Source organism: Ambystoma mexicanum, chromosome 5p, assembly GCF_040938575.1.
Source record: "Ambystoma mexicanum isolate Mex_15411 chromosome 5p, UKY_AmexF1_1, whole genome shotgun sequence".
Classification (NCBI taxonomy): domain Eukaryota; kingdom Metazoa; phylum Chordata; class Amphibia; order Caudata; family Ambystomatidae; genus Ambystoma; species Ambystoma mexicanum.
The window spans coordinates 204,321,685-204,348,021 of NC_090930.1; the positions used below are offsets into that span (position 1 = coordinate 204,321,685).

Below are 26,337 nucleotides of genomic sequence, written 5' to 3' on the forward strand. Positions count from 1 at the left end.
CAGGCCAATGATCCAGGAGTCCTCCCTAAAGTCCCTCTCGCAGGCCAATGATCCAGACGTCCTCCCTAGAGCCCTCTCACAGGCCAATGATCCAGACGTCCTCCCTAGAGCCCTCTCGCAGGCCAATGATCCAGGCGTCCTTCCTAGAGCCCTCTCTCAGGCCAATGATCCAGCCGTCCTCCCTAGAGCCCTCTCTCAGGCCAATGATCCAGGCGTCCGCCCTAGAGCCCTCTCGCAGGCCAATGATCCATCCAGTGTCCTCCCTAAATCCCTCTCTCAGGCCAATGATCCAGGCGTCCTCCCTAAAGCCCTCTCACAGGCCAATGATCCAGGCGTCCTCCCTAAAGCCCTCTCGCAGGCCAATGATCCAGGCATCCACCCTAAAGTCCCTCTCGCAGGCCAATGATCCAGGGGTCCTCCCTAAAGTCCCTCTCGCAGGCCAATGATCCAGGCGTCCTCCCTAAAGTCCCTCTCGCAGGCCAGTGATCCAGGTGTCCTCCCTAGAGTCCTCTCACAGGCCAATGATCCATCCAGTGTCCTCCCTAGAGCCGTCTCGCAGGCCAATGATCCAGGCGTCCACCCTAGAGCCCTCTCGCAGGCCAATGATCCATGTGTCCTCCCTAAAGTCCCTCTCGCAGGCCAATGATCCATCCAGTGTCCTCCCTAGAGCCCTCTCGCAGGCCAATGATCCAGGCGTCCTCCCTAGAGCCCTTTCGCAGGCCAATGATCCATCCAGTGTCCTCCCTAGAGCCCTCTCTCAGGCCAATGATCCAGGCGTCCTCCCTAGAGCCCTCTCGCAGGCCAATGATCCAGGCGTCTTTCCTAGAGCCCTCTCTCAGGCCAATGATCCAGGCGTCCTTCCTAGAGCCCTCTCTCAGGCCAATTATCCAGGCGTCCACCCTAGAGCCCTCTCACAGGCCAATGATCCATCTAGTGTCCTCCCTAGAGCCCTCTCGCAGGCCAATGATCCAGGCGTCCTCCCTAGAGCCCTCTCGCAGGCCAATGATCCAGGCGTCCTCCCTAGAGCCCTCTCGCAGGCCAATGATCCAGGCGTCCTCCCTAGAGCCCTCTCTCAGGCCAATGATCCAGGCGTCCTCCCTAGAGCCCTCTCGCAGGCCAATGATCCAGGCGTCCTCCCTAGAGCCCTCTCACAGGTCAATGATCCAGGCGTCCTCCCTAGAGCCCTCTCTCAGGCCAATGATCCAGGCGTCCTTCCTAGAGCCCTCTCACAGGCCAATGATCCAGGTGTCCTCCCAAGAGCCCTCTCGCAGGCCAATGATCCATCCAGTGTCCTCCCTAGAGCCCTCTCGCAGGCCAATGATCCAGGCGTCCTCCCTATAGCCCTCTCGCAGGCCAATGATCCATCCGGTGTCCTCCCTAAAGCCCTCTCGCAGGCCAATGATCCAGGCGTCCACCCTAGAGCCCTCTCGCAGGCCAATGATCCAGGCGTCCTCCCTGGAGCCCTCTCGCAGGCCAATGATCCAGGGGTCCTCCCTAAAGTCCCTCTCGCAGGCCAATGATCCATGCATCCTCCGTAGAGCCCTCTCTCAGGCCAATGATCCATCCAGTGTACTCCCTAGAGCCCTCTCGCTGGCCAATGATCCAGGCGTCCTTCCTAGAGCCCTCTCTCAGGCAAATGATCCAGGCTTCCTTCCTAGAGCCCTCTCTCAGGCCAATGATCCACGCGTCCGCCCTAGAGCCCTCTCGCAGGCCAATGATCCAGGCATCCTCCCTAAAGTCCCTCTTGCAGGCCAATGATACATCCGGTGTCCTCCCCAAATCCCTCTCGCAGTCCAGTGATCCAGGTGTCCTTCCTAGAGCCCTCACGCAGGCCAATGATCCCGGCGTCCTCCCTAGAGCCCTCTCGCAGGCCAATGATCCAGGGGTCCTCCCTAAAGTCTGTCTCGCAGGCCAATGATCCAGGCGTCCTCCCTAGAGCCCTCTCACAGCCCAATGATCCAGGCGTCCTCCCTAGAGCCCTCTCGCAGGCCAATGATCCAGGCGTCCTTCCTAGAGCCCTCTCTCAGGCCAATGATCCAGCCGTCCTCCCTAGAGCCCTCTCTCAGGCCAATGATCCAGGCGTCCTTCCTAGAGCCCTCTCTCAGGCCAATGATCCAGCCGTCCTCCCTAGAGCCCTCTCTCAGGCCAATGATCCAGGCGCCCTTCCTAGAGCCCTCTCGCAGGCCAATGATCCATCCAGTGTCCTCCCTAGAGCCCTCTCGCAGGCCAATGATCCAGGCGTCCTCCCTAAAGCCCTCTCACAGGCCAATGATCCAGGCACCCTCCCTAAAGCCCTCTCGCAGGCCAATGATCCAGGCATCCTCCCTAAAGTCCCTCTCGCAGGCCAATGATCCAGGCGTCCTCCCTAAAGTCCCTCTCGCAGGCCAGTGATCCAGGTGTCCTCCCTAGAGACCTCTCGCAGGCCAATGATCCATCCAGTGTCCTCCCTAGAGCCCTCTCGCAGGCCAATGATCCAGGCGTCCACCCTAGAGCCCTCTCGCAGGCCAATGATCCAGTCGTCCTCCCTAGAGCCCTCTCGCAGGCCAATGATCCAGGCGTCCTCCCTAAAGTCCCTCTCGCAGGCCAATGATCCAGGCGTCCTCCCTAGAGCCCTCTCGCAGGCCAATGATCCATCCAGTGTCCTCCCTAGAGCCCTCTCACAGGCCAATGATCCATCCGGTGTCCTCCCTAAATCCCTCTCGCAGGCCATGGATCCAGGCGTCCGCCCGAGAGCCCTCTCGCAGGCCAATGATCCATCCGGTGTCCTCCCTAAAGCCCTCTCGCAGGCCAATGATCCAGGCGTCCTCCCTAGAGCCCTCTCGCAGGCCAATGATCCATCCAGTGTCCTCCCTAGAGCCCTCTCGCAGGCCAATGATCCAGGCGTCCTTCCTAGAGCCCTCTCTCAGGCCAATGATCCAGGCGTCCTTCCTAGAGCCCTCTCTCAGACCAATGATCCAGGCGTCCACCCTAGAGCCCTCTCGCAGGCCAATGATCCATCTAGTGTCCTCCCTAGAGCCCTCTCGCAGGCCAATGATCCAGGCGTCCTCCCTAGAGCCCTCTCACAGGCCAATGATCCAGGCGTCCTCCCTAGAGCCCTCTCTCAGGCCAATAATCCAGGCGTCCTCCCTAGAGCCCTCTCGCAGGCCAATGATCCAGGCGTCCTCCCTAGAGCCCTCTCGCAGGCCAATGATCCATCCAGTGTCCTCCCTAGAGCCCTCTCACAGGCCATTGATCCAGGTGTCCTTCCTAGAGCCCTCTCGCAGGCCAATGATCCATCCGGTGTCCTCCCTAAAGCCCTCTCGCAGGCCAGGGATCCAGGCGTCCGCCCGAGAGCCCTCTCGCAGGCCAATGATACATCCGGTGTCCTCCCTAAAGCCCTCTCGCAGGCCAATGATCCAGGCGTCCTCCCTAGAGTCCTCTCGGAGGCCAATGATCCATCCAGTGTCCTCCCTGGAGCCCTCTCTCAGGCCAATGATCCAGGCATTCTCCCTAGAGCCCTCTCTCAGGCCAATGATCCAGGCGTCCTTCCTAGAGCCCTCTCTCAGGCCAATGATCCAGGCGTCCTTCCTAGAGCCCTCTCTCAGACCAATGATCCAGGCGTCCACCCTAGAGCCCTCTCGCAGGCCAATGATCCATCTAGTGTCCTCCCTAGAGCTCTCTCGCAGGCCAATGATCCAGGCGTCCTCCCTAGAGCCCTCTCGCAGGCCAATGATCCAGGCGTCCTCCCTAGAGCCCTCTCTCAGGCCAATAATCCAGGCGTCCTCCCTAGAGCCCTCTCGCAGGCCAATGATCCAGGCGTCCTCCCTAGAGCCCTCTCGCAGGCCAATGATCCATCCGGTTTTCTCCGAACATCCAAGGCAACAGACATAATGACCCAGAATGCCCCATTGCACATTTAACAAGAAGAGATGCTTTCCCTTGGTAATACCAGAAGCTCACTCTGTGTAGGTTCTTTGGGTGTCAATCATGTATGATGCTCGGTGACCTCTGAGGGACACGCAATGCTGCAACAAAGAGATATTGGGCCTCATTAAGACCCTGACGGTGACAGTATGAACGGTACCGGTAAGGCATCGGCACCATTCATACCTTCCCGCCGCATTACGAGTTCTGCTCGCAGGTTCATGACAGTCCGCCAGATCTTACATAGCATAACTCGTAATTGCGCCGGCACCATTATCAACGGTGCTGGGGCAGCCATGCTCCCCACCCCCATTCTGCCCTATGGTGCAGAATGGGGATTTGGAACCCGGCCATACCGCCACCCGCGAATGGGCAATTACCAGCCCATTCATCTCGTAATGGGCTGGTTATTGCCCAATCGCGGGAGGCGGTGCCTGTAGCGAGCATGGCGGTAGCCGTACCTGCCATACAGGCACGGCTACCGCCATGCTCGTAATGAGGCCCATTGACACGTTAACTGTGTTCTCCCAGTGATGGTGACTGCTATATCATTTCCTTGATGTCTACTGAAGCTCTGATTTTGAAATGGTATTTATTGGATACGCAATATAACTATGCCGCTACGCTGGCCTAAGTGCCAACTGCACCCGTAAGCTCTATAGTTTGCATCCGTAATGTTTTCGTTCCTCCCCTTAAGAGCCATGATTTCACTCATTAAAGTTCATTTTGGGTGTCCAACACTTGTAAGTAATTTAATGTTAGTGGTCTTGTATAGCGCCCTTCTGCCACTATTGGTAGCCTCGATGCGCGTGGCTCTGTAAGAAACAATGAAAATGGGGTCGATTTGTGGGATAGTGAGAAATGTGAAACCTGTGGTGTTGATGTGTGCAGTTCGGAAGTGCCCAGTTCCCGAATGCCAACCTGCTTTATATGGGCTTGATGGGGAACACCTCGAAGTAAATCATCCATTGGGTGGAGCCCGAGATCTGGTAGACCACAGAGCTCTGGGCCCGGTTACCAGCTGAGGGTCTGATAGACCACAGTGCTCTGGGTCTGGTTACCAGCTCAGAATCTGATAGACTACAGAGCTGTGGGTCTGGTTACCAGCTGATGATCTCATAAACTACAGAGCTCTGGCACTGGTTATCAGCGAAGGATATGATAGACTACAGAGCTCTGGGTCTGGTTACCAGGTCAGTATCTGATAGACTACAGATCTCTGGGTCTGGTTACCAGCTGATGATCTCATAGACTACAGATCTCTGGGACTAGTTACCAGCTGAGGGTCTGATAGACCACAGAGCTCTGGGTCTGGTTACCAGCCGAGGATCTGGTAGACTGTCTGGTTATCAGCCGAGGGTCTGATAAACTACAGAACTCTACAGAACTCTGGTTCTGGTTATCAGCTGAGGATATGAGAGACTACAGAGCTCTGGGTCTGGTTATCCGCTGATGTGGGAGAGGGCAACCTAGCTAAACAGTCATGGCTCAGTTAGTGTTGATGTGCTAATGGCTGGGCATGGGGTGGCCATCTGTGGGGGGGAAGGGTTGTGTGTGCAGCCCAAGGTGCTAGGAGACCTTGGCGGTGAGTCATTTAGACAGGGGAGGATGGATGTAGGCCTTCCAAGGAAATCCAGCCTGCAATCCAGCACTCCTACCACTGGCCGTTTGTAGATAGATGCCATGATGGTCACAGATGGAGGACAGACATGACTCAATAAAGCAAAGCTGCAAAGACACGGATAAACAAGTGGCAGGTTTATGCATAATTATGTTCCCAGAGATTGTTAACATTCCTGCAAAGGCGGATTGGGCTGGATGTTTAGGGCTTTCTTAAAGGTTTAAAGCTCAATTGCACTCACTGGTGCGGTTTGTAATTGAGTGGCCTAATCCCTGGCACGAGAGTTTTACAGCGCCCACCACATGGAGCTCAACATGTTGGCGGGAATGCTGGATTCTCTGGCCCAGGTGGCAAAGCTGGGAAAACAAGCTCCTGCTCACTGCACAGGATCTCAGCATAGAGCGTTCACCACTGGCAAGCCTATAGGACTCAAGCAGTGCTCTTCACTCCCTCATGCATTACTTCTCTTTTGTTGCAGGGCCATTCAGGTCAACCTGGTGTGAGGGGTCTCCCTGGCCTCGACGGCTGCAACGGCACCCATGGCGATTCCGGATTTCCAGGCTCTGACGGCTACCCAGGCAACCCCGGAACACATGTAGGTTATTTCTTCATGCATATCGAGTGTGCATAGTCTTATAGTTAAAGTTGCCTAGCAATTGATGCAATTTTATGTTGTTTGGTATTGAGTGATAGTACGTTGCTGGATCTCTGTCTGAATGGTGCAGGCATAAATCAGACACTGCAGAAGGCAGCAACTCAGGCTGTCCACAGTAGTGTCGGTCTTATGCCTGCTTCTCCCTTCCACCTGTTTCCCTCGCCCCAACCCTCACCCTGTCCCAACCACTTACTTGCACAGGGCTCCCGGCCCCTCAGATTGAGGCTCAAGAACATGTCCCTCAAAACCCGACATACTGCTCGTCGCGCCACCTGGCGCGGTCTTTTGCGCATGGGTTTTGGGGAATGTAGCCTGGAGACTGAGAGCATACAGGGCTGTACCGGGCTGACTTACAGGTAAAAAGGTATAGCCTAACATGTAGAATGCATCCTATCCATAAGCGCAGAGTAATCACAACATTAAGAGACAGTTCAAACCAATTTCACCAATAATCTTCCGCCAGAAGCTATGTATTGGGGGTTCGGTGTAGTGTGTGTGTTTTTCTGTTAGGGTTAGAAATATAGGGTGCCGCCGGTGAGACGTTATGTGACTTGAGGGAGGCTGCTTGCCGTAGCTTTCTCAAGCAAAAGTTTAAACATATATGTGTTGCATCTGTGCACGTGGGCTGGTTGTCATGCAGGGAAGGGTCAAGTGATTCAATTATAAAACACATTCCTTAACTTCACTATGACTTTCTCTTTGACATACATAAATCGCTGTTTAATAAAATGTGGGCATTCTGGCAGCTTTTTCTAATTTTCATGAATGCGGCTGATTTTGAGGTAGTTTGGCAGACGACCCTTCATGTTTTTCTTTTGCTTACCCCAAAAACCGTCTAGCTATTATTTCCCGAACTTGGCAGACATATAAACCAGAAAGTGGGGTTTTTGTTTGGTGAACGGGGAGACCCCCCTCGTTTCCCTCTCCCAGCAGTTCCTATTCCTTAAATTCTAGATTGCAGGTGACGAATAAGGCAGGCTCCTCTTGACCCAGCCCTGATGCTTATAAAAAGGGATGAGACATTTAATACTGTATAAGAAGCCTATGGCATTTAAGGTAGACCATCTTTAATCATGGTTGTTCTTCACCATGGGGTAGGTCCTTACAGGCCTTCCATGTTGTTCATGTAGGTTGAGTTTATAATCCTGTCTGCTCTTATAGCTTGAAATCTTTATTTTGAAAATAATGAATTCTTTCCATATGGAACCGGTCCTTAAACTCTTACATATGGGAGCCAAGGTACCAGGACTAATAGCCTGAATTCGTTTAATGCACTCTGAGAGCAGTACCTAACCTCTGGACTGACACGGTGTGGAAAACCCAATCAATGCAAGTAATCACCCCTCCACATTAAGGGTAATATGCAGCGTTCACACTGTTGCACAGGGATGACTCAGAATAAATTGCGCATGCACAGGTATGACTATTTGAAAGATACGAAGTTCATTCAAGCAACATAAAGAACATTATAAAAGTTAGCAACAGTTGCCACTGAAACTTAACTCCTTACACTGGCATTTACCAATGCATCATGTTTGTCCTACGCAACTATTTTATATTGTAGCGCTACAAAGCTCAAAGGGTGCTATACTTCCTGGTAGAGTTCTGCCAGGCCATGTAGCTTCATTGCAGCATAGCGCATTGTCCTCCAGTCTGCCTAGGGTTTGCAGAACCGGACAGCTTGTTAGAGAGCCCTGTCTAGAGTCACCTGGGAGCTCTGTGGCGCTCTTTTGCTCTCATAGATGATCCCGAGATCTGATTGGCTGGAACCTTCCTAAGTTGCAGCTATGGTGTGGCTTGCAATCACACCTACTCATTCATCACTCATTCATGTCTTCACCTAATTGAGCTACCGAGAATGTCCTTTTCCTCATAAATGAGTCATGCTTGTCACACTCTCCCTAGAAATAGTAGCGCAGGCGCTTAACGCTTCATTGCGCGCGCTGGCACGTTCTTACGCGTATTTCTTAGTATGACACTGAAGCTCAACATTGGAAAGCGAAGAGAGAAGTGATTTAACATAAAATCCAGAAGAACCCCTCACAGCCAATAATGACCATTCCTTAAATCACAACACAGATTTGTTCATTTCAAAATGATTATTCAAGCCCAAAACAATAGATTTGTGTTTTAAAGAAGGACATGGAGCTTGCTCTGTGTCCATTGCGTCATAAGTAGCATCATACTGTACATCACGCTACTAGTGTGACATTGACCTGTTGACAGTGGCTTCCGGTGAAGGCCAGATGGGCATTTAAGGCCGGGCGTGTGTGACCCATGCCCGCCAACCCCAAGGTCCAGCCTCTGCATAGATCTGCATCACCACTTCCACCCGCACAGAGATCAGTGTTCATTCTCTGCACGCTTTCCTCCTGTCCTGGAATTCAGAGACTGTTTGGAGGAGGCGAGTATCCTCAACTTTGCAAATCCCTCTCTTCGCCGCAATAGAACTATCTTTGTAGATCCTTGCTCTTAAGCACCGAAGAATACCCCATCGTGGATACGTTTTCTTTTTTTCATACACTTGGCACCATCAACACACTAAATAAAATCTTCAATGTTTGGCATAAGATTGCATAATGGTTCTTTATATAAGCACAGTGTATGAATAGAATACATTGTGCATGTACACACATACCACCATTCCTACTACCCTTTCATCCGCGTGCCTCTCCTGTTCGCATGCCCCATACCCTTTCAACTCATCCCATTCTGCCTCTTATGTATCTTCCTTTATGCTATATCCGCTCTGAGTATCGCCTTCTCTGTGTCATCTGCTCTGTTTATTATCTGCCTGGCTACCTCGGCTTTCGTTTGTTATCTGCACAACTATGTTGGGTGTTAGGAAAGATTTCGTTATTGTAGGGAACTTTCCTTCCATGTGGCAACCCCTAAACTTTTTGCTATTGTTTTCAACCTGTTTTCTTGACTTTGCCAGAGAAGTGCAGCCTTCTGCCGTACTCCTCTGGGCTTTCGCTCCTTTCTTACGGGGAAACTGACATGCCCTTAAGACAGTCAGTACCGGGGAACGCTGTTTCCCGTAGTTTCTTTTATCGTGTCGCCATTTTAGTGCAACACGACACAAGAGGGCACTGTAAGCTAAGTTACAGCTCTCTTGGGTCTCTAGCCTTCTACAGACCCTAGACACTCTTGTAGGATGGTTTTTGGATCGGTGCAAGTCATTCAGGGACTGGGCTGGTGGCAGCGATCATTTGGTTTATTTTGAGCTCCTTTTGCCGTTCTGAGCACCTTTTTGCCGCGAACACAAAAGGGTGGCCCGGCTACCCAAAATGGCCGGACCACGAGGCTCCTTTGTCTCGTCCACTGTCCGTCTTGCTCCCTTTACCTTCCCCCGGGTCAGGCGACCCGGGGCCTTCCTTATTTGGGCATGTAGTTTCCCGCGAAACACGGTTGCTTTCGCGGGCTTCTACATGTCGTTTGAGTGCCCCCAGGATGTGGGCTGGGCTGTCTGGTCCCAATACACATCCTGGGTGCCAGAGAGTCTAGGGTGGTGTGAATGCCTGGGACCACTGTGGTCCGTGATTGGTCCACGTATGGTATGGGTGTTGATGAGCGGATCTCCCATTGGCTCCCCTCCGTTTTGGCGCGAAGGGAACCGTGGATAAGAGGGAGCTGGAAACACCACTACCATGTCGATCTCCTGAGTTCTTACGAACCCAGGGATACAGGAGCCAAGTATCCTGCGAACACGAGGCTGGACCGAGGAATCGCTGGCGACCCCCTGAAGAACTTCTGCTCCTCATCGCTGTCGTCCGGTGAAGCCCTTTCCACCTAAGATCGAACAAGAAGGCCTGTACTGGCGCTTCGACCTATTGGAATAGCAGGACCAGCTATTCCCAGCACCTTCATCAACTCCTGCCGTAAGCCTTCGGAAGTGTCTCTGGGCCATCCAGTTGACTGACCAGCTTACTAAGGAGTCCTGCTCTGTAATCGCCGACAGGTTGGGTGGTATTCTGAGTCCGGGGCACGCTCACACGCTTCGTTTGCTTAGCAACCCTAAGCTAGAGGTGAACGGTGCTCGTTTGGCTTGAATACACCCGGCCGTTCCGTTGCCCTGCCGTGGCGACAAAACTGTGCAGGATTCTTCGATCGGGACGTCTTTTTTTTACTCTGCACGACGACGAGACGTTCCCTGCTCTTCAGAACCTGCCAGAAGCTGCATCTATCGAGGAGAAGCTCGGGCCTGCTTGCTTCGGGGACCGGTGAGTAGATTAGCTAGGATCTGGTCGCCCTCCTGCAGTGCCCCTTGCTTTTCCCCGCTGTAAATACAGCTCCCCTTGTCCGTACTCGCGCCCTACTTCTGCCTCACAGTGGAGGCTGCGCTAGAGTCGCGGACCGTGTTCTCCTTCATTAGGGCACCCTACAGAGCTGTCCAACGTCCTCCGAAGAGCTTCACCTTCTGCCCATTGGCACCGGCGTGTGCAGGTACTTTTGAGCGCTAGGCTCCACTCTTCGTAGGGATTGGACTACCATCTAGTTAGGGGCCTCAGGAGGCGGACATATCACACGCATTGGTTCGCACTGCCTGTTTTCCTTCCCCTGCAGGTGGATAACATATTTCGTGCTGCTAATGCTGTGAAACTGTGTATTCTGTATATATATTGGGTGGATAGTGTATGTGTTGGTTTAATATCGTTGTATATTGCTGCTTTTACTGTGGTTATTAGTTTCAAGGCCTTATAATAAATGTGTATCTATTTTTGATATAAACAACTGTTTGGAGTAGTTTGTAAGCGCTCTTGCTTTGTGTGCTCACTGCGGGCTTTCAGTCACCCTCACCCCTCTTGAGACCTAGTCTTGACCGCCGCGATCGCTACCTTGATTGGTCTGGCTTGTCCAGAGGTTACCCTGTTCCAAGTAATTAGGTTGGCCTTCTGAACCTCTGCGCCACCAGGACAGAGTTCAGAAATCCGTCTTAACAAATTGGTGTACAGCGGTGGGATACGACTGAAGGTATCCAGTGTTGCGCACGAGCTAAGGCGTTTTCAGGTTATTCCAACCAGGACACGCAGTAAAGTATTGAATATAACGTTAAAAAGGCCATAGTCCTATCAACAGTATGGAAACGAATACTTTATTAACCTTAAATGCTTCGAAATCTGAAACATTGAAGAAGATGTGTGCGGAGAGAGGGGTTTCCTCTCAAGGCACTAAATTGGAAATGATCCAGAGAATCGTGGCGTGGCAAGAAGCGCAGCTTGACGCTATAACTTCCGAGGACAGTGCAGAAGGTGGTGGGGCTGCTCTCACTGGCAGAACCGACGGTTCTGCCGCTGCACTGATCCATCACGACCACGAGGACAGGGAGGATGTAATGTCTAACGTTTCCTCTGCCAGTGTTGATGGGGAGGCTATGCTTGAATTCAAGAAGCAAGAGCTGCGGTTTAGGCAGCAGGAGCTTGAATTCAGCATAGCCAAACTGAAAATCGACCAGGCAGAAAAACAAAAAGACAGGGATCACCAGTTGGAACTGGCCAAGCTTCAGTTTGCAAATGGATCCAAGGGTCCTAGACATGGGTCTGGGGCTGCCTCTCATCCACGGTTTCCAAAAGATCTGCTCAGTGTGTATGAGGAACGAAATGACATTATGGACTGGTTAAATGCGTTTGAGTATGCATGCGAGGTTCAAGAGGTTGATAATGCGGATAAGATTGCATGGTTACTTAGCAGACTGCCCCATTCTGGTTGCAGTGCCATTATGGAAATGTCGAAGGCTGAGCGCGCTGATTTTGCAATGTTGAAGCAGACTCTCATTTTGAAGTTTGGGAAGACTCCGACCCAATATTTGAAAAGGTTTAGAGAGTATAAGAAAAAGGAAGGTGGTACTTGGGTGTCGTATGTAGCTGAGTCCCTGAAAAACTTAACTGGCTGGGTTGAAGGTTATAAGGTTTCTACCTTCGAAGGCATGATCAATCTGGTCATGCTGGAACACATTTTTGCTTCTTCTTCCCCGGAGCTTAAGCAGCATTTGGCCGATTCGAAGGAGATAGATCCTAAGAAGCTGGCCATTGCAGCAGACTTATGGGTGTCACATCGAGTGTCCCATAAGGACAAAACTCATCCTGGTAAGCAGGAGGAAGGGAAAAAGTCCAAAGATATGGAGGGTGGGGAATCTGCTAAATCCTCTTCCCATAAGGGCCACAAAAAGAAAAATAAGGGTAAGCCATACGAGAACTCACAGGGTAGCGGAGGTTCGCCTCCGAAACAGAACTCTGGTTACAATAAGCCTCCCTACGTAAACAGACCCAATGGGGCTTGTTTTTCTTGTGGAGCAACTGACCATGTGAAGGGGGATCCCCGTTGTAAGGTTAGACCTTTGGGGGTCCACTCGGCTAATCTGGCCTTCTCCTCCTACGAGGAAGAAGAGATTACAGGAGCATCCTTCTCCTCAGACTCATTTCCCAGCGGAATAGAGGCTGAGGTAGTTTTAGTGTCCCTGGGTTCCTGGGAGCCTAAAGTCGCAGAGGCGTATGCTAGGATTCCGGATAATACCAAGCACTACTTTAAAGACAGTGTGCTGATCAATGGAGTGGATACTCCAGCTCTTAGGGATAGTGGGTGCAGTCGAACTGTAGTGGATTCTACCTTGGTAGACTCAGAGGAAGTTGCCAGAGCTCCTCTGATGCCCACTAAGTTGGCTGACGGCCCCCTCCGTATGTTTCCCGTGATCCCTGTTAATCTAACTTTAAATGGTACAGCAGTTAGGATTCCAGTGAGCATTCAGAGAAACGTCCCGGGAAAGGTCTTGTTGGGCAATGATCTCCGAGCTCTAGGGCTCGTAGGAGACACTGCCGAAAGACCCTACACACGGTCTCAAGCACGGGCAGCATTGGCCAAGTCCAATACGCCGCCCCAGCCGAAGGGGAAACCCAAGGCGAAAGGAGTCAACAAGTCCCGACGGGGGAAAGAGAATATTCCCCCGAGCTCGCCTACCACTGCGGTGGAGGGAGTTGGTCAATCGCCCGAGCCTGACGAGGAGGTGGCGATGCCTGAAGTGTTCGACCCCAACGACCATCCTGAACTAAAAGACTTGTTAGTTGAAGGAGGTCCTGATAGGGACGACTTCAGTAAGGGCCAACGTGAGTGCCCATCTCTGGAAGGCCTAAGGAGACAGGCCTGCTCCCAGCTTGAGGGTGAACCTCCTGGGAAGCATCGGATTTATTGGGAAGGTGGACTCCTGTACAGTGAGCCCACAGAGTCTACAGAAGGAGACCATAGGAGGTTGGTGGTTCCCCTTTCTGTTAGACCCTTCCTCCTGCAGTTGGCGCATGAAGTTCCCCTTGCTGGTCACCTTGGAATGAAGAGGACCAAGCAAAGGTTATCTATGCACTTCTACTGGCCCAAGATGGGGGTGCAAGTAGAAAGTCACTGCAGGAGTTGTGCCTCCTGCCAGTTGTCTGGTAAGGTTGGCGCGACAATCCAAGCTCCGTTGGTACCGCTCCCAGTTGTGGGGGTACCATTTGAAAGGGTAGGGATCGACATCGTTGGTCCCCTTGACCCGCAAACATCCTCAGGCAATAGGTTTATCCTGGTGCTGGTCGACCATGCAACCAGGTATCCTGAGGCCATCCCATTAAAGACTGTAACTGCCAAGTCAGTTGCAAAAGCTTTACTCGGCATATTTACTAGGGTTGGCTTCCCTAAAGAAGTTGTGTCAGATCGTGGCAGCAACTTTATGTCGAAGTATATGCAGGCTATGTGGAAAGAATGTGGGGTCACCTATAAGTTCTCTTCTGCATATCACCCCCAGACCAATGGTCTGGTGGAACGTTTCAACAGAACGTTAAAGAGCATGATTGGGGCTCTGGAGGAGCCCCAGAGGAGGAAATGGGACCTTCTTTTACCATGCTTGTTGTTTGCCTACCGAGAGGTACCACAGGAGGGTGTTGGCTTCAGCCCCTTCGAACTTCTGTTCGGTCATCCCGTACGGGGACCCTTAGCCATCGTCAAAGAGGGATGGGAGATGCCCACTCCCCCTGTTACTACCAATGTAGTTGACTATGTGCTAGGGCTCAGAAAACGGATGGTACTCCTGATGGGCTTGGCTAGTGAAAAGTTGAAGGCAGGACAAGCGCTGGTGAAACATTGGTACGACCAGAAAGCTTCCTTAATTCACTTTACCCCTGGTCAGCAAGTCCTGATCATGAACCCTATAAGGCCTCGCGCTTTACAGGACAAATGGTCAGGCCCTTACACAGTGGTGGAGCCCCTGGGTGAGGTGAACTATTTAGTGGACCTTGGAAGGCCTGGACAGGCTCCAAAAGTGTTCCACGTAAATAGGCTGAAGGCTTTCGTCCCAAGAGTCGAAATCGCAGCACTGCTACTGGCGTCAGACGTTGAGGAAGAGGAGTCAGAACCTCTTCCCGACCTGTTCCAAAGCGGTCCTTCAGATAGCTCCGTTGAGGGTGTCCGAGTGGCCCCTCACCTGACTTCTGATCAGCAGGCTGAGGTGAAAAGTTTGCTTAGGCAGTTTTCCCCCCTGTTTTCACAGTCGCCTGGTTTGACACCTTGGTGCAAACATAACATTGACACAGGAGACAGTGTACCTACTAAAAGTAGGGGATACAGGATGTCGGATAAAGTACGGTCTTATATTAAGACCGAGGTCAACAAGATGTTAGACCTTGGGGTGATTGAACCCTCTAGTAGTCCTTGGTCCAGTCCTGTGGTATTGGTTCCAAAGGCAGGCACTTCTGAATTGAGGTTCTGCGTGGATTACAGGGCTCTGAATGCTGTCACCAAGACAGACGCTCACCCCTTGCCTCGAACTGACGAGCTGATGGATACCTTGGGTGCCTCCAAGTACCTCAGCACGTTTGACCTGACTGCGGGCTATTGGCAAATAGCTTTAGCAGAACATGCCAAGGAGAAGACAGCATTTTCAACTCCCGACGGGCTTTACCAATTCCGGGTAATGCCGTTCGGATTGAAGAATGCACCTGCCACTTTCCAGAGGCTTGTGAATCATGTGTTGAATGGGTTGGACGAATTCTGTCTTGCATATCTGGACGATATAGCAGTTTTCAGTGCCACCTGGGAAGACCATGTGAAACACCTCGGGATTGTGCTCCAGGCTCTTCAGAAAGCCCACTTGACCATCAAGGCGAGTAAATGCCAGATTGGACAAGGCTCAGTGGTTTACCTTGGGCATGAAGTAGGTGGAGGAAGGATACAGCCTCTCCCCAGTAAAGTACAAGCAGTACAAGACTGGCCTACCCCCACTACACAAACCCAAGTGAGAGCCTTCTTAGGACTCACGGGTTATTACCGCAATTTTATGGCAGACTATGGCACCATAGCTGCTCCTCTGACTGCCCTCACAACTCCGAAGAAACCCAAGAAGGTAACTTGGACTGACGAGTGTGAGAAGGCCTTCAATGGCTTGAAAGACTCCTTGTGCCAGGCCCCTGTGCTCAGGGCCCCTGATTATCAAAGACCTTTTATCGTGCAGACGGATGCCTCTGACACTGGGATAGGAGCTGTACTATCACAAGTAGATGAGAAGGGTAAGGAACACCCTATCGGTTTTATTAGTCGCCAGCTTAAGGACAGAGAGCTCAGATGGTCCACGGTAGAGAAAGAATGTTTCTCTGTTGTGTGGGCCCTAAGGAAGCTGCGGCCCTACCTCTATGGGACCCACTTCACTGTGCAGACTGACCATAAGCCGTTAAAGTGGCTAATGAACATGAAGGGGGAGAATCCAAAGTTGCTTAGGTGGTCCATAAGTCTACAAGGCTTCGACTTCACTATTGAGCATAGGCCAGGTGTCCAACATAGCAATGCTGATGGGTTGTCCAGAATGTTTTACCGACCTGAACAAGAGACTCATCCAGGGGTGGATTAGTTCCCCCTGTCCATAGTCTGGGAGGGGCGAGTGTTAGGAAAGATTTCGTTATTGTAGGGAACTTTCCTTCCATGTGGCAACCCCTAAACTTTTTGCTATTGTTTTCAACCTGTTTTCTTGACTTTGCCAGAGAAGTGCAGCCTTCTGCCGTACTCCTCTGGGCTTTCGCTCCTTTCTTACGGGGAAACTGACATGCCCTTAAGACAGTCAGTACCGGGGAACGCTGTTTCCCGTAGTTTCTTTTATCGTGTCGCCATTTTAGTGCAACACGACACAAGAGGGCACTGTAAGCTAAGTTACAGCTCTCTTGGGTCTCTAGCCTTCTACAGACCCTAGACACTCTTGTAGGATGGTTTTTGGATCGGTGCAAGTCATTCAGGGACTGGGCTGGTGGCAGCGATCATTTGGTTTATTTTGAGCTCCTTTTGCCGTTCTGAGCACCTTTTTGCCGCGAACACAAAAGGGTGGCCCGGCTACCCAAAATGGCCGGACCACGAGGCTCCTTTGTCTCGTCCACTGTCCGTCTTGCTCCCTTTACCTTCCCCCGGGTCAGGCGACCCGGGGCCTTCCTTATTTGGGCATGTAGTTTCCCGCGAAACACGGTTGCTTTCGCGGGCTTCTACATGTCGTTTGAGTGCCCCCAGGATGTGGGCTGGGCTGTCTGGTCCCAATACACATCCTGGGTGCCAGAGAGTCTAGGGTGGTGTGAATGCCTGGGACCACTGTGGTCCGTGATTGGTCCACGTATGGTATGGGTGTTGATGAGCGGATCTCCCATTGGCTCCCCTCCGTTTTGGCGCGAAGGGAACCGTGGATAAGAGGGAGCTGGAAACACCACTACCATGTCGATCTCCTGAGTTCTTACGAACCCAGGGATACAGGAGCCAAGTATCCTGCGAACACGAGGCTGGACCGAGGAATCGCTGGCGACCCCCTGAAGAACTTCTGCTCCTCATCGCTGTCGTCCGGTGAAGCCCTTTCCACCTAAGATCGAACAAGAAGGCCTGTACTGGCGCTTCGACCTATTGGAATAGCAGGACCAGCTATTCCCGGCACCTTCATCAACTCCTGCCGTAAGCCTTCGGAAGTGTCTCTGGGCCATCCAGTTGACTGACCAGCTTACTAAGGAGTCCTGCTCTGTAATCGCCGACAGGTTGGGTGGTATTCTGAGTCCGGGGCACGCTCACACGCTTCGTTTGCTTAGCAACCCTAAGCTAGAGGTGAACGGTGCTCGTTTGGCTTGAATACACCCGGCCGTTCCGTTGCCCTGCCGTGGCGACAAAACTGTGCAGGATTCTTCGATCGGGACGTCTTTTTTTACTCTGCACGACGACGAGACGTTCCCTGCTCTTCAGAACCTGCCAGAAGCTGCATCTATCGAGGAGAAGCTCGGGCCTGCTTGCTTCGGGGACCGGTGAGTAGATTAGCTAGGATCTGGTCGCCCTCCTGCAGTGCCCCTTGCTTTTCCCCGCTGTAAATACAGCTCCCCTTGTCCGTACTCGCGCCCTACTTCTGCCTCACAGTGGAGGCTGCGCTAGAGTCGCGGACCGTGTTCTCCTTCATTAGGGCACCCTACAGAGCTGTCCAACGTCCTCCGAAGAGCTTCACCTTCTGCCCATTGGCACCGGCGTGTGCAGGTACTTTTGAGCGCTAGGCTCCACTCTTCGTAGGGATTGGACTACCATCTAGTTAGGGGCCTCAGGAGGCGGACATATCACACGCATTGGTTCGCACTGCCTGTTTTCCTTCCCCTGCAGGTGGATAACATATTTCGTGCTGCTAATGCTGTGAAACTGTGTATTCTGTATATATATTGGGTGGATAGTGTATGTGTTGGTTTAATATCGTTGTATATTGCTGCTTTTACTGTGGTTATTAGTTTCAAGGCCTTAGAATAAATGTGTATCTATTTTTGATATAAACAACTGTTTGGAGTAGTTTGTAAGCGCTCTTGCTTTGTGTGCTCACTGCGGGCTTTCAGTCACCCTCACCCCTCTTGAGACCTAGTCTTGACCGCCGCGATCGCTACCTTGATTGGTCTGGCTTGTCCAGAGGTTACCCTGTTCCAAGTAATTAGGTTGGCCTTCTGAACCTCTGCGCCACCAGGACAGAGTTCAGAAATCCGTCTTAACATTGGGTCTGCTTATTGCCCTGTAAGGAGCATCGGCTCTGTGCATTGCCGTTCCATGCTTCACCTGCTCTGTGTTTCTCGTATTATGCTATGTTTCTGCTGTACATCACCCGCTACGCTATGCTGTATTTTTCATATCACAGCATTTGCTCTACTTATCCCCTTCTATGCCATATTGTCTCTTCTTATCACCGGCAATGCCATATCTACTCAAAAGGGGTGTATTGCCTACTATGTTACCTCTGTACTACTTATCACTATCATTGCATCTGCTCTGCTTATCATCTTCCAAAGCTGTATCTGCCCTACTCATCCTAATAGCCATATTTGGCATCCTTTTCACCCGGTGTGCTCTATTTGCTGTTGTTATATGTGCTCTACGTTGTCCCTCTATACCATATGTGCTATACGTATGTCATGTTTTCTTACCTCTGCTCTCCTTTTTTTCATCATTACATTTTCTATGCTTATTAACTCGCCAGATCACTTTGCAAAACACATATGTTACATATTGTCTAAGGTGAAAAACCACTTGCGCTCCGCGCTTGGTTAATACAGTTTGCGATAATAGTCCAGATATAAAGTATCTCAAAGTCTTCAACTGATTAGTATTCCAGTTTATTTTCTGGTATTAGGTTAGCAGGAACAGCCAACACGTGTTTCGACTTAAAAGTCTTTTTCAAGGCAGATGGGTATTTCTCTGCGTTACCCAGATGGGTTTTTATCTATAGATTGTCAAATAAGTAGATTGGATTGTCCTTTTGCTATAAGAGTTAGATATTGTAGATAATGCTAAAGCAAGCCGTCCCCCTCGTTGGAGTCAAAGATTTAGGGTGATGTGTCCTGCATGGAGTCACTACACGGATGCTCTGCGTGTCTGTTGCAATATGTTGCATATTGTGTTTGCCGATCTTCTGAAATTGACCACCTCCCTCTGCTCCCTCTTCTCCAAATTGCCATTTCTGGTGGATTGAGAGTTGCTGTTCCTGACTGATGCTTAGCGAGGTGAGCTGTGTTGCCTTTCATAAATAGAGTAGCACTCTAATGCCTTACCTTTTAGTTTTCAGAAACGTAATATTCCCATTTATTTCTGCGAACATGCGCATGCTCTCCTTTGATGCCAAATTTCACTATGCCACATTTCACTTTGGCATCCTTTACCAATGCGTGCCTGATTTGCACTCCCACTGCAAGCGAGTTAGAGGTTTTATCCCTCATCCCAGTGGAGGGATATCCCCATTGGCGGTGGTCGATATGTACAAAATGAAGTAGTGGAAATATTTTATTTCACATTTATTTATTGTTTTTTTTTATAATGCGCCTAATACCACATACCTGAGTTTGGTTTCTAGGCACGGATCAGGGATTCAAACCTCTGTTGCTCTGCGTGGTCTTGCTTCCAAGACGAGCGCATTGCCCCTGTGCTATCCTCCGTTCACTGCTGGCCTATCCCTGTGCCCCACAAACCCCATCAGCATGCCCTCTCTCACGCACAATCCAAACCCCGCAACAAACACACGTGCTGTTTGAGGGAATATTCAGTGCAGTTCACTGAAGTGCAAGTTTCAAATTCTTCCTACACTTTTATTTTAAAACTAAACAATTCCGGAACTGTTACCAAAAAAAAAGCTTAGGAACAGTAAAACTTTTTTCAAAAAAGTAGAGGATCACCGCTCCCAACCGCTCCCGCCCAATTCGACCACTGCCCATTGGTAATTTCAAGACTAGTGTTCGGTCAAGTTGCTCGAATTCCCAGACAATCGATGGAATACACTTACCTCCCAGGAAAAGAGATTGAGGTGTATGGAATTGCATGCAGGTATCCAGTTAGATATCCCGTATATTCAGCGGTTCGATCGGAAGAATAATGCCTGTGTGGATAGTGTCCATAACATGAAAGAGCATAAGATAGAACTGCTGTTGGAACCCATGGTCGCGGTTGCAAATGATAAACCGCTTCAGCGTTCAAATGTATTTCCTGGTTGGAAATACGTGGTATTTTCTTCTAAAAGTCACCCCTACTGTATAAACGGAACGAATTTCCCCAAGAGCATATTGGAAATTGGTACCTGTCAGCGTCTTCGATGGAAGGCGGGTCCATTAGAATGTGTGGTTGTGTGGCGGTGTGTCTTGAATTCTTCCTAACACCTCATGTCTACCTGTGAAGGTGGAATCTGTCTTTTCCCGCCTCAGGGGCCCCGCTGTCATGACATCAGCAGCGAGCAGCGCTATGGGAAAAGGAATCCATGGTCTCCGGAGGAGACTTGGCAGATTGAGAGCGCGTGGCGGGTGCCTGCGGGGCAGAGAGATTTACTGCCTGTAACAGAAGAGCTTGGCTGCTCTTGTTGCCTCTTGTTACGAGCGGCAGCAATGCCATTTTTTTCACACATCCAGGAATGATCTTGAGCATTTGAATTCAATGTTCAGTAACATCCCCAGGTTACGATAAACCTTTAGATTGTTTTAAAAGTACGCACAGCTGAATGCACAGAGGTGTTTACCTTTACGCTTTTTCAAAGGAATTGTCTAAAGAGGAAGCAGAGTATATGAAGGAATTTCCACAACAGCAACATTATTTTTTTAGAGGTTGACTTTAAAATTCCTCAAGTGGCAAATATTTTCAGCGAGACTTCAATGAAGACCTGACTCTGTCGGTCACGTGGATCACAAATACGTAGGAATCGCGTGATAGACCGCGCAGCTCTTTACTTCAGAACAGACTTCGAGTTGTGAGTCTTCATCTTAAATTCACTTTTTCAGTTCCCAAATATTGTTTGGGTAGTATCCGCTATTTTTGCATGTATATTTACAGCACTGCGCTGTTAGCTTTTATGCATGTAGTGTTATCTTCGTTCTCCTATGCTATCAAAGGATGGATAACACGAGCCGTTCTCGCCCCATAACAGTGTGTGCTATGGCCTGACCATTGTAAATGGCTAGTAAGGGTATAACACATATCTCACTCCTATTCATCATGATTCATTCTAGAACCTACATGTGTGAATGTACACATGCTCATTCAAGTTTGCATTTATGAACTGTATTGGAACCCGACCTATGGCTCCATGGTGGGAGATGTTGAGGTTAAATGTATCGGATTGACCCGTGGTTCAATGGTGGTTGATGTTGAGCTTTACTATATCGGATTAACCCTTGGTTTACTGGTGGATGATGTTGAGGTTTACTGTATCGGATTAACCCTTGGTTCAATGGTGGGAGATGTTGAGGTTTACTGTATCAGATTTACCTTTGTTTCAATGGTGGGAGTCGTTGAGGTTTAATTTATCAGATTGACCTTTGGTTCAATGGTAGGAAATGTTGGGGTTTAATGTATTGGATTGACCTGTGGTTCAATGGTGGGTGATGTTGAGCTTTACTGTATCAGATTGACCCTTGGTTCAATGGTGTTGAGACATTGAGGTTTAATGTATCAGATTAACCTTTGGTTCAATGGCAGGAGATGTTGAGGTTTCATGTATCGGATTGTTCATTGGTGGGAGATGTTGAGATTTAATGTATCGGATTCAACTTTGACTCAATGATGGGTGTTGTTGAGGTTTACTTTATCATATTGACCCTTGGTTCAATGGTGGGAGATGTTTAGGTTTACTGTATCGGATTGACCCTTGTTTTAATGTATCGAATTCAACGTTCACTCAATGCCGGGTGATGTTTAAGTTTACTTTATAGGATTGACCCTTGGTTCAATGGTGGGAGATATTGAGGTTTAATGTATCAGATTGACCTTTTGGTTAATGGTGGGTGATGTTGAGCTTTACTGTATCGGATTGATCCTTGGTTCAATGGTAGAAGATGTTGAGGTTTAATGTGTTGGATTGACCTGTGGTTCAATGGTGGGTGATGTTCAGCTTTACTGTATCGGATTGACCCTGGGTTTAATGTATCAGATTCAACTTTGACTCAATGATGGGTGATGTTGAGGTTTACTGTATCGGATTGACTGTTGGTTCAATGGTTGGAGATGTTGAGGTTTAATGGATTGGATTGAACTGTGGTTCATTGATGGGTGATGTTGAGCTTTACTGTATCAGATTCACCCTTGGTTTAAAGTATCAGATTCAACTTTGACTCAATGATGGGTGATGTTGAGGTTTACTGTATCGGATTGACCCCTGGTTCATTGGTGGGAGATATTGAGGTTTAATGTATCAGATTGACCTTTTGGTTAATGGTGGGTGATGTTGAGCTTTACTGTATCGGATTGACCCTTGGTTCAATGGTAGAAGATGTTGAGGTTTAATGTATTGGATTGTCCTGTGGTTCAATGGTGTGTGATGTTGAGCTTTACTGTATTGGATTGACCCTTGGTTTAATGTATCAGATTCAACCTTGACTCAATGATGGGTGATGTTGAGGTTTACTGTATCGGATTGACTGTTGGTTCAATGGTTGGAGATGTTGAGGTTTAATGTATTGGATTGAGCTGTGGTTCATTGATGGGTGATGTTGAGCTTTATTGTATCAGATTCATCCTTGGTTTAAAGTATCAGATTCAACTTTGACTCAATGATGGGTGATGTTGAGGTTTACTGTATCGGATTGACCCCTGGTTCAATGGTGGGAGATGTTGAGGTTTAATGTATCGAATTGACCTTTCGGTTAATGGTGGGTGACGTTGAGCTGTACTGTATCGGATTGACCCTTGGTTCAATGGTTGGAGATGTTGAGGTTTAATGTATTGGATTGAACTGTGGTTCGTTGATGGGTGATGTTGAGCTTTACTGTATCAGATTCACCCTTGGTTTAAAGTATCAGATTCAACTTTGACTCAATGATGAGTGATGTTGAAGTTTACTGTATCGGATTGACCCCTGGTTCAATGGTGGGAGATGTTGAGGTTTAATGTATCAGATTGACCTTTCTGTTAATGGTGGGTGATGTTGAGCTTTACTGTATCAGATTGACCCTTGGTTCAATGGTTGGAGATGTTGAGGTTTAATGTATTGGATTGAACTGTGGTTCGTTGTTGGGTGATGTTGAGCTTTACTGTATCAGATTCACCCTTGGTTTAAAGTATCAGATTCAACTTTGACTCAATGATGGGTGATGTTGAGGTTTACTGTATCGGATTGACTGTTGGTTCAATGGTTGGAGATGTTGAGGTTTAATGTATTGGATTGAACTGTGGTTCATTGATGGGTGATGTTGAGCTTTACTGTATCAGATTCACCCTTGGTTTAAAGTATCAGATTCAACTTTGACTCAATGATGGGTGATGTTGAGGTTTACTGTATCGGATTGACCCCTGGTTCAATGGTGGGAGATGTTGAGGTTTAATGTATCGAATTGACCTTTCGGTTAATGGTGGGTGACGTTGAGCTGTACTGTATCGGATTGACCCTTGGTTCAATGGTTGGAGATGTTGAGGTTTAATGTATTGGATTGAACTGTGGTTCGTTGATGGGTGATGTTGAGCTTTACTGTATCAGATTCACCCTTGGTTTAAAGTATCAGATTCAACTTTGACTCAATGATGGGTGATGTTGAAGTTTACTGTATCGGATTGACCCCTGGTTCAATGGTGGGAGATGTTGAGGTTTAATGTATCAGATTGACCTTTCTGTTAATGGTGGGTGATGTTGAGCTTTACTGTATCGGATTGACCCTTGGTTCAATGGTTGGAGATGTTGAGGTTTAATGTATTGGATTGAACTGTGGTTCGTTGATGGGTGATGTTGAGCTTTACTGTATCAGATTCACCCTTGGTTTAAAGTATCAGATTCAACTTTGTCTCAATGATGGGTGATGTTGAGGTTTACTGTATCGGATTGACCCCTGGTTCAATGGTGGGAGATGTTGAGGTTTAATGTATCGAATTGACCTTTCGGTTAATGGTGGGTGACGTTGAGCTTTACTGTATCGGATTGACCCTTGGTTCAATGGTGCGAGATGTTGAGGTTTAATATATCGGATTTACCTTTGTCTCAATGATGGGTGATGTTGAGGTTTACTGTATCGGATTGACCCTTGGTTCAATGGTGGGAGATGTTGAGGTTTACTGTATCGGATTGACCCTTGGTTTAATGTATCAGATTCAACGTTGACGTTGACTCAATGCTGGGTGATGTTGAAGTTTACTTTATCGGATTGACCCTTGGTTCAATGGTGGGAGACGTTGAGGATTAATGTATCGGATTGACCTTTGTTTCAACGGTGGGAGATGTTGAGGTTTAATATATTGGATTGACCTGTGGTTCAATGGTGGGTGATGTTGAGCTTTACTGTATCGGATTGACTTTTGGTTTAATGTATCAGATTCAACTTTGCCTCAATGATGGGTGATGTTGAGGTTTACTGTATCAGATTGATCCTTGGTTCAATGGTGGGAGATGTTGAGGTTTACTGTTTCAGATTGACCCCTGGTTTAATGTATTGGATTCAACTTTGACTCTATTCTGGGTGATGTTGAAGTTTACTTCATCGGATTCACCCTTGGTTCAATGGTGGGAGACATTGAGGTTTAATGTATTGGATTGACCTTTGGTTCAATGGTAGGAAATGTTGAGGTTTAATGTATCAGATTCAACTTTGACTCAATGATGGGTGTTGTTGATGTTTACTTTATCGAATGGACACTTGGTTCAATGGTGGGAGACGTTGAAGTTTAATGTTTCGGATTGACCTTTGGGTCAATGGTGGGTGATGTTGAGCTTTACTGTATCAGATTGACCCTTGGTTCAATGTTGGGAAATGTTGAGGTTTAATGTATCGGATTTACCTTTGGCTCAATGATGGGTGATGTTGAGATTTACTGTATCGGATTAACCCTTGGTTCAACGGTGTGAGATGATGAGGTTTAATATATTGGATTGACCTTTGGTTCAATGGTGGGTGATGCTGAGCTTTACTGTATCGGATTGACCTTTGGCTCAATGATGGGTGATGTCGAGGTTTACTGTATCAGATTGACCCGTGATTCAATGGTGGGTGACATTGAGCTTTACTGTATCAGATTGACCCTTGGTTCAGTAGTGGGAGATGTTGAGGTTTAATTTATCGGATTCAACTTTGATTCAATGAAGGGTGATGTTGAGGTTTACTTTATCGGATTGACCTTTGGTTCAATGGTGGGTGATATTGAGCTTTACTGTATCATATTGACCCTTGGTTCAATGGTGGGAGACGTTGAGGTTTAATGTATCGGATCCACTTTTGGTTCAATGATGGGTGATGTTGATTGACCCTTGGTTCAATGATGGGAGATGTGGAGGTTTAATATATATCGGATGGACCTATAGCCAATGGTGGGAGATGTTGAGGTTTAATGTATTGGATTGACCTTTGGCTCAATGGTGGGTGATGTTGAGGTTTACTGTATCGGATTGACCCTCGGTTCAATGGTGGAAGATGTTGAGATTGAATATATTGGATTGCAAAATCTTGCAAGGCACCATAACAAAGGACAATGCAATTTTCCGGCATTGATACAACATTTGCACACAACTCTAGTGCTTTTTCTCATCAATTTGTGGCAAAGTCATAAGGCACTTTTATTTGACATCCAGGCCCCACAAGGTGGTCTAGAACCAGAATATCTGCGGTTGTCTTTATGCAAGAAATTTGGGAAAATGCAATGTGAGGTTCTTTGGTTCAGCCAGAAACCCTTTGCTTTGCTTAAGGTTTTCCGCCAAACACTGTAGATAGATGTGTAGGCCTCTGAAAAATGTGAACTACCAATGGTCAGAAATCCACACCACCTATGCGTAGTTGCGTACTGGTATTTATTTATTTGTGAAGCCCCGACCTGTAGCACTTAGAGCAAACTCCCTGCTCCACCTATATTTTAGGTGTACATTTATTAGTGGTTACTAACATCCCTAAAATTCACATACCAAAGAGTAGAAAATAATGATTAAGACTTCAGCACAGTCAAATGCAGGTCACACACGTCATGTGCCGGTCCGATAGCACAGTGAGTAGAGCGCTCGATTTGACATCTGTGGAGCGCAGGTTCGAATCTCAATGAAAGGCCAAACTCAGCCTTTCATCCTCCCGAGCACCACACACCGTGGGTAATAATAAGCAGCGCTCAGATACCTGAGGGTTCGTAGCGCTATATAAATGCTAAATTAGTTATGTGTCTTAGTGAGGGCCGACTTTGGGTGCGCTGTAGAAGTTTGTGTGTCACTTAGATCCTCAAA

The 26,337-nt window shown here is 48.8% G+C and overlaps 1 protein-coding gene across 2 annotated transcripts in view; it reads left to right on the forward strand.

Annotated features, from left to right (window-relative positions):
- Window positions 1-26,337, forward strand: part of COL4A6 (collagen type IV alpha 6 chain) — an 856,046-nt gene that overhangs the window by 508,086 nt on the left and 321,623 nt on the right. For both annotated transcript variants that reach the window (XM_069612628.1, XM_069612629.1), the window contains exon 7: window positions 6,003-6,119. In XM_069612628.1, the coding sequence (XP_069468729.1) occupies window positions 6,003-6,119 (117 nt within the window). The remainder of the gene's footprint in view (window positions 1-6,002; window positions 6,120-26,337) is intronic.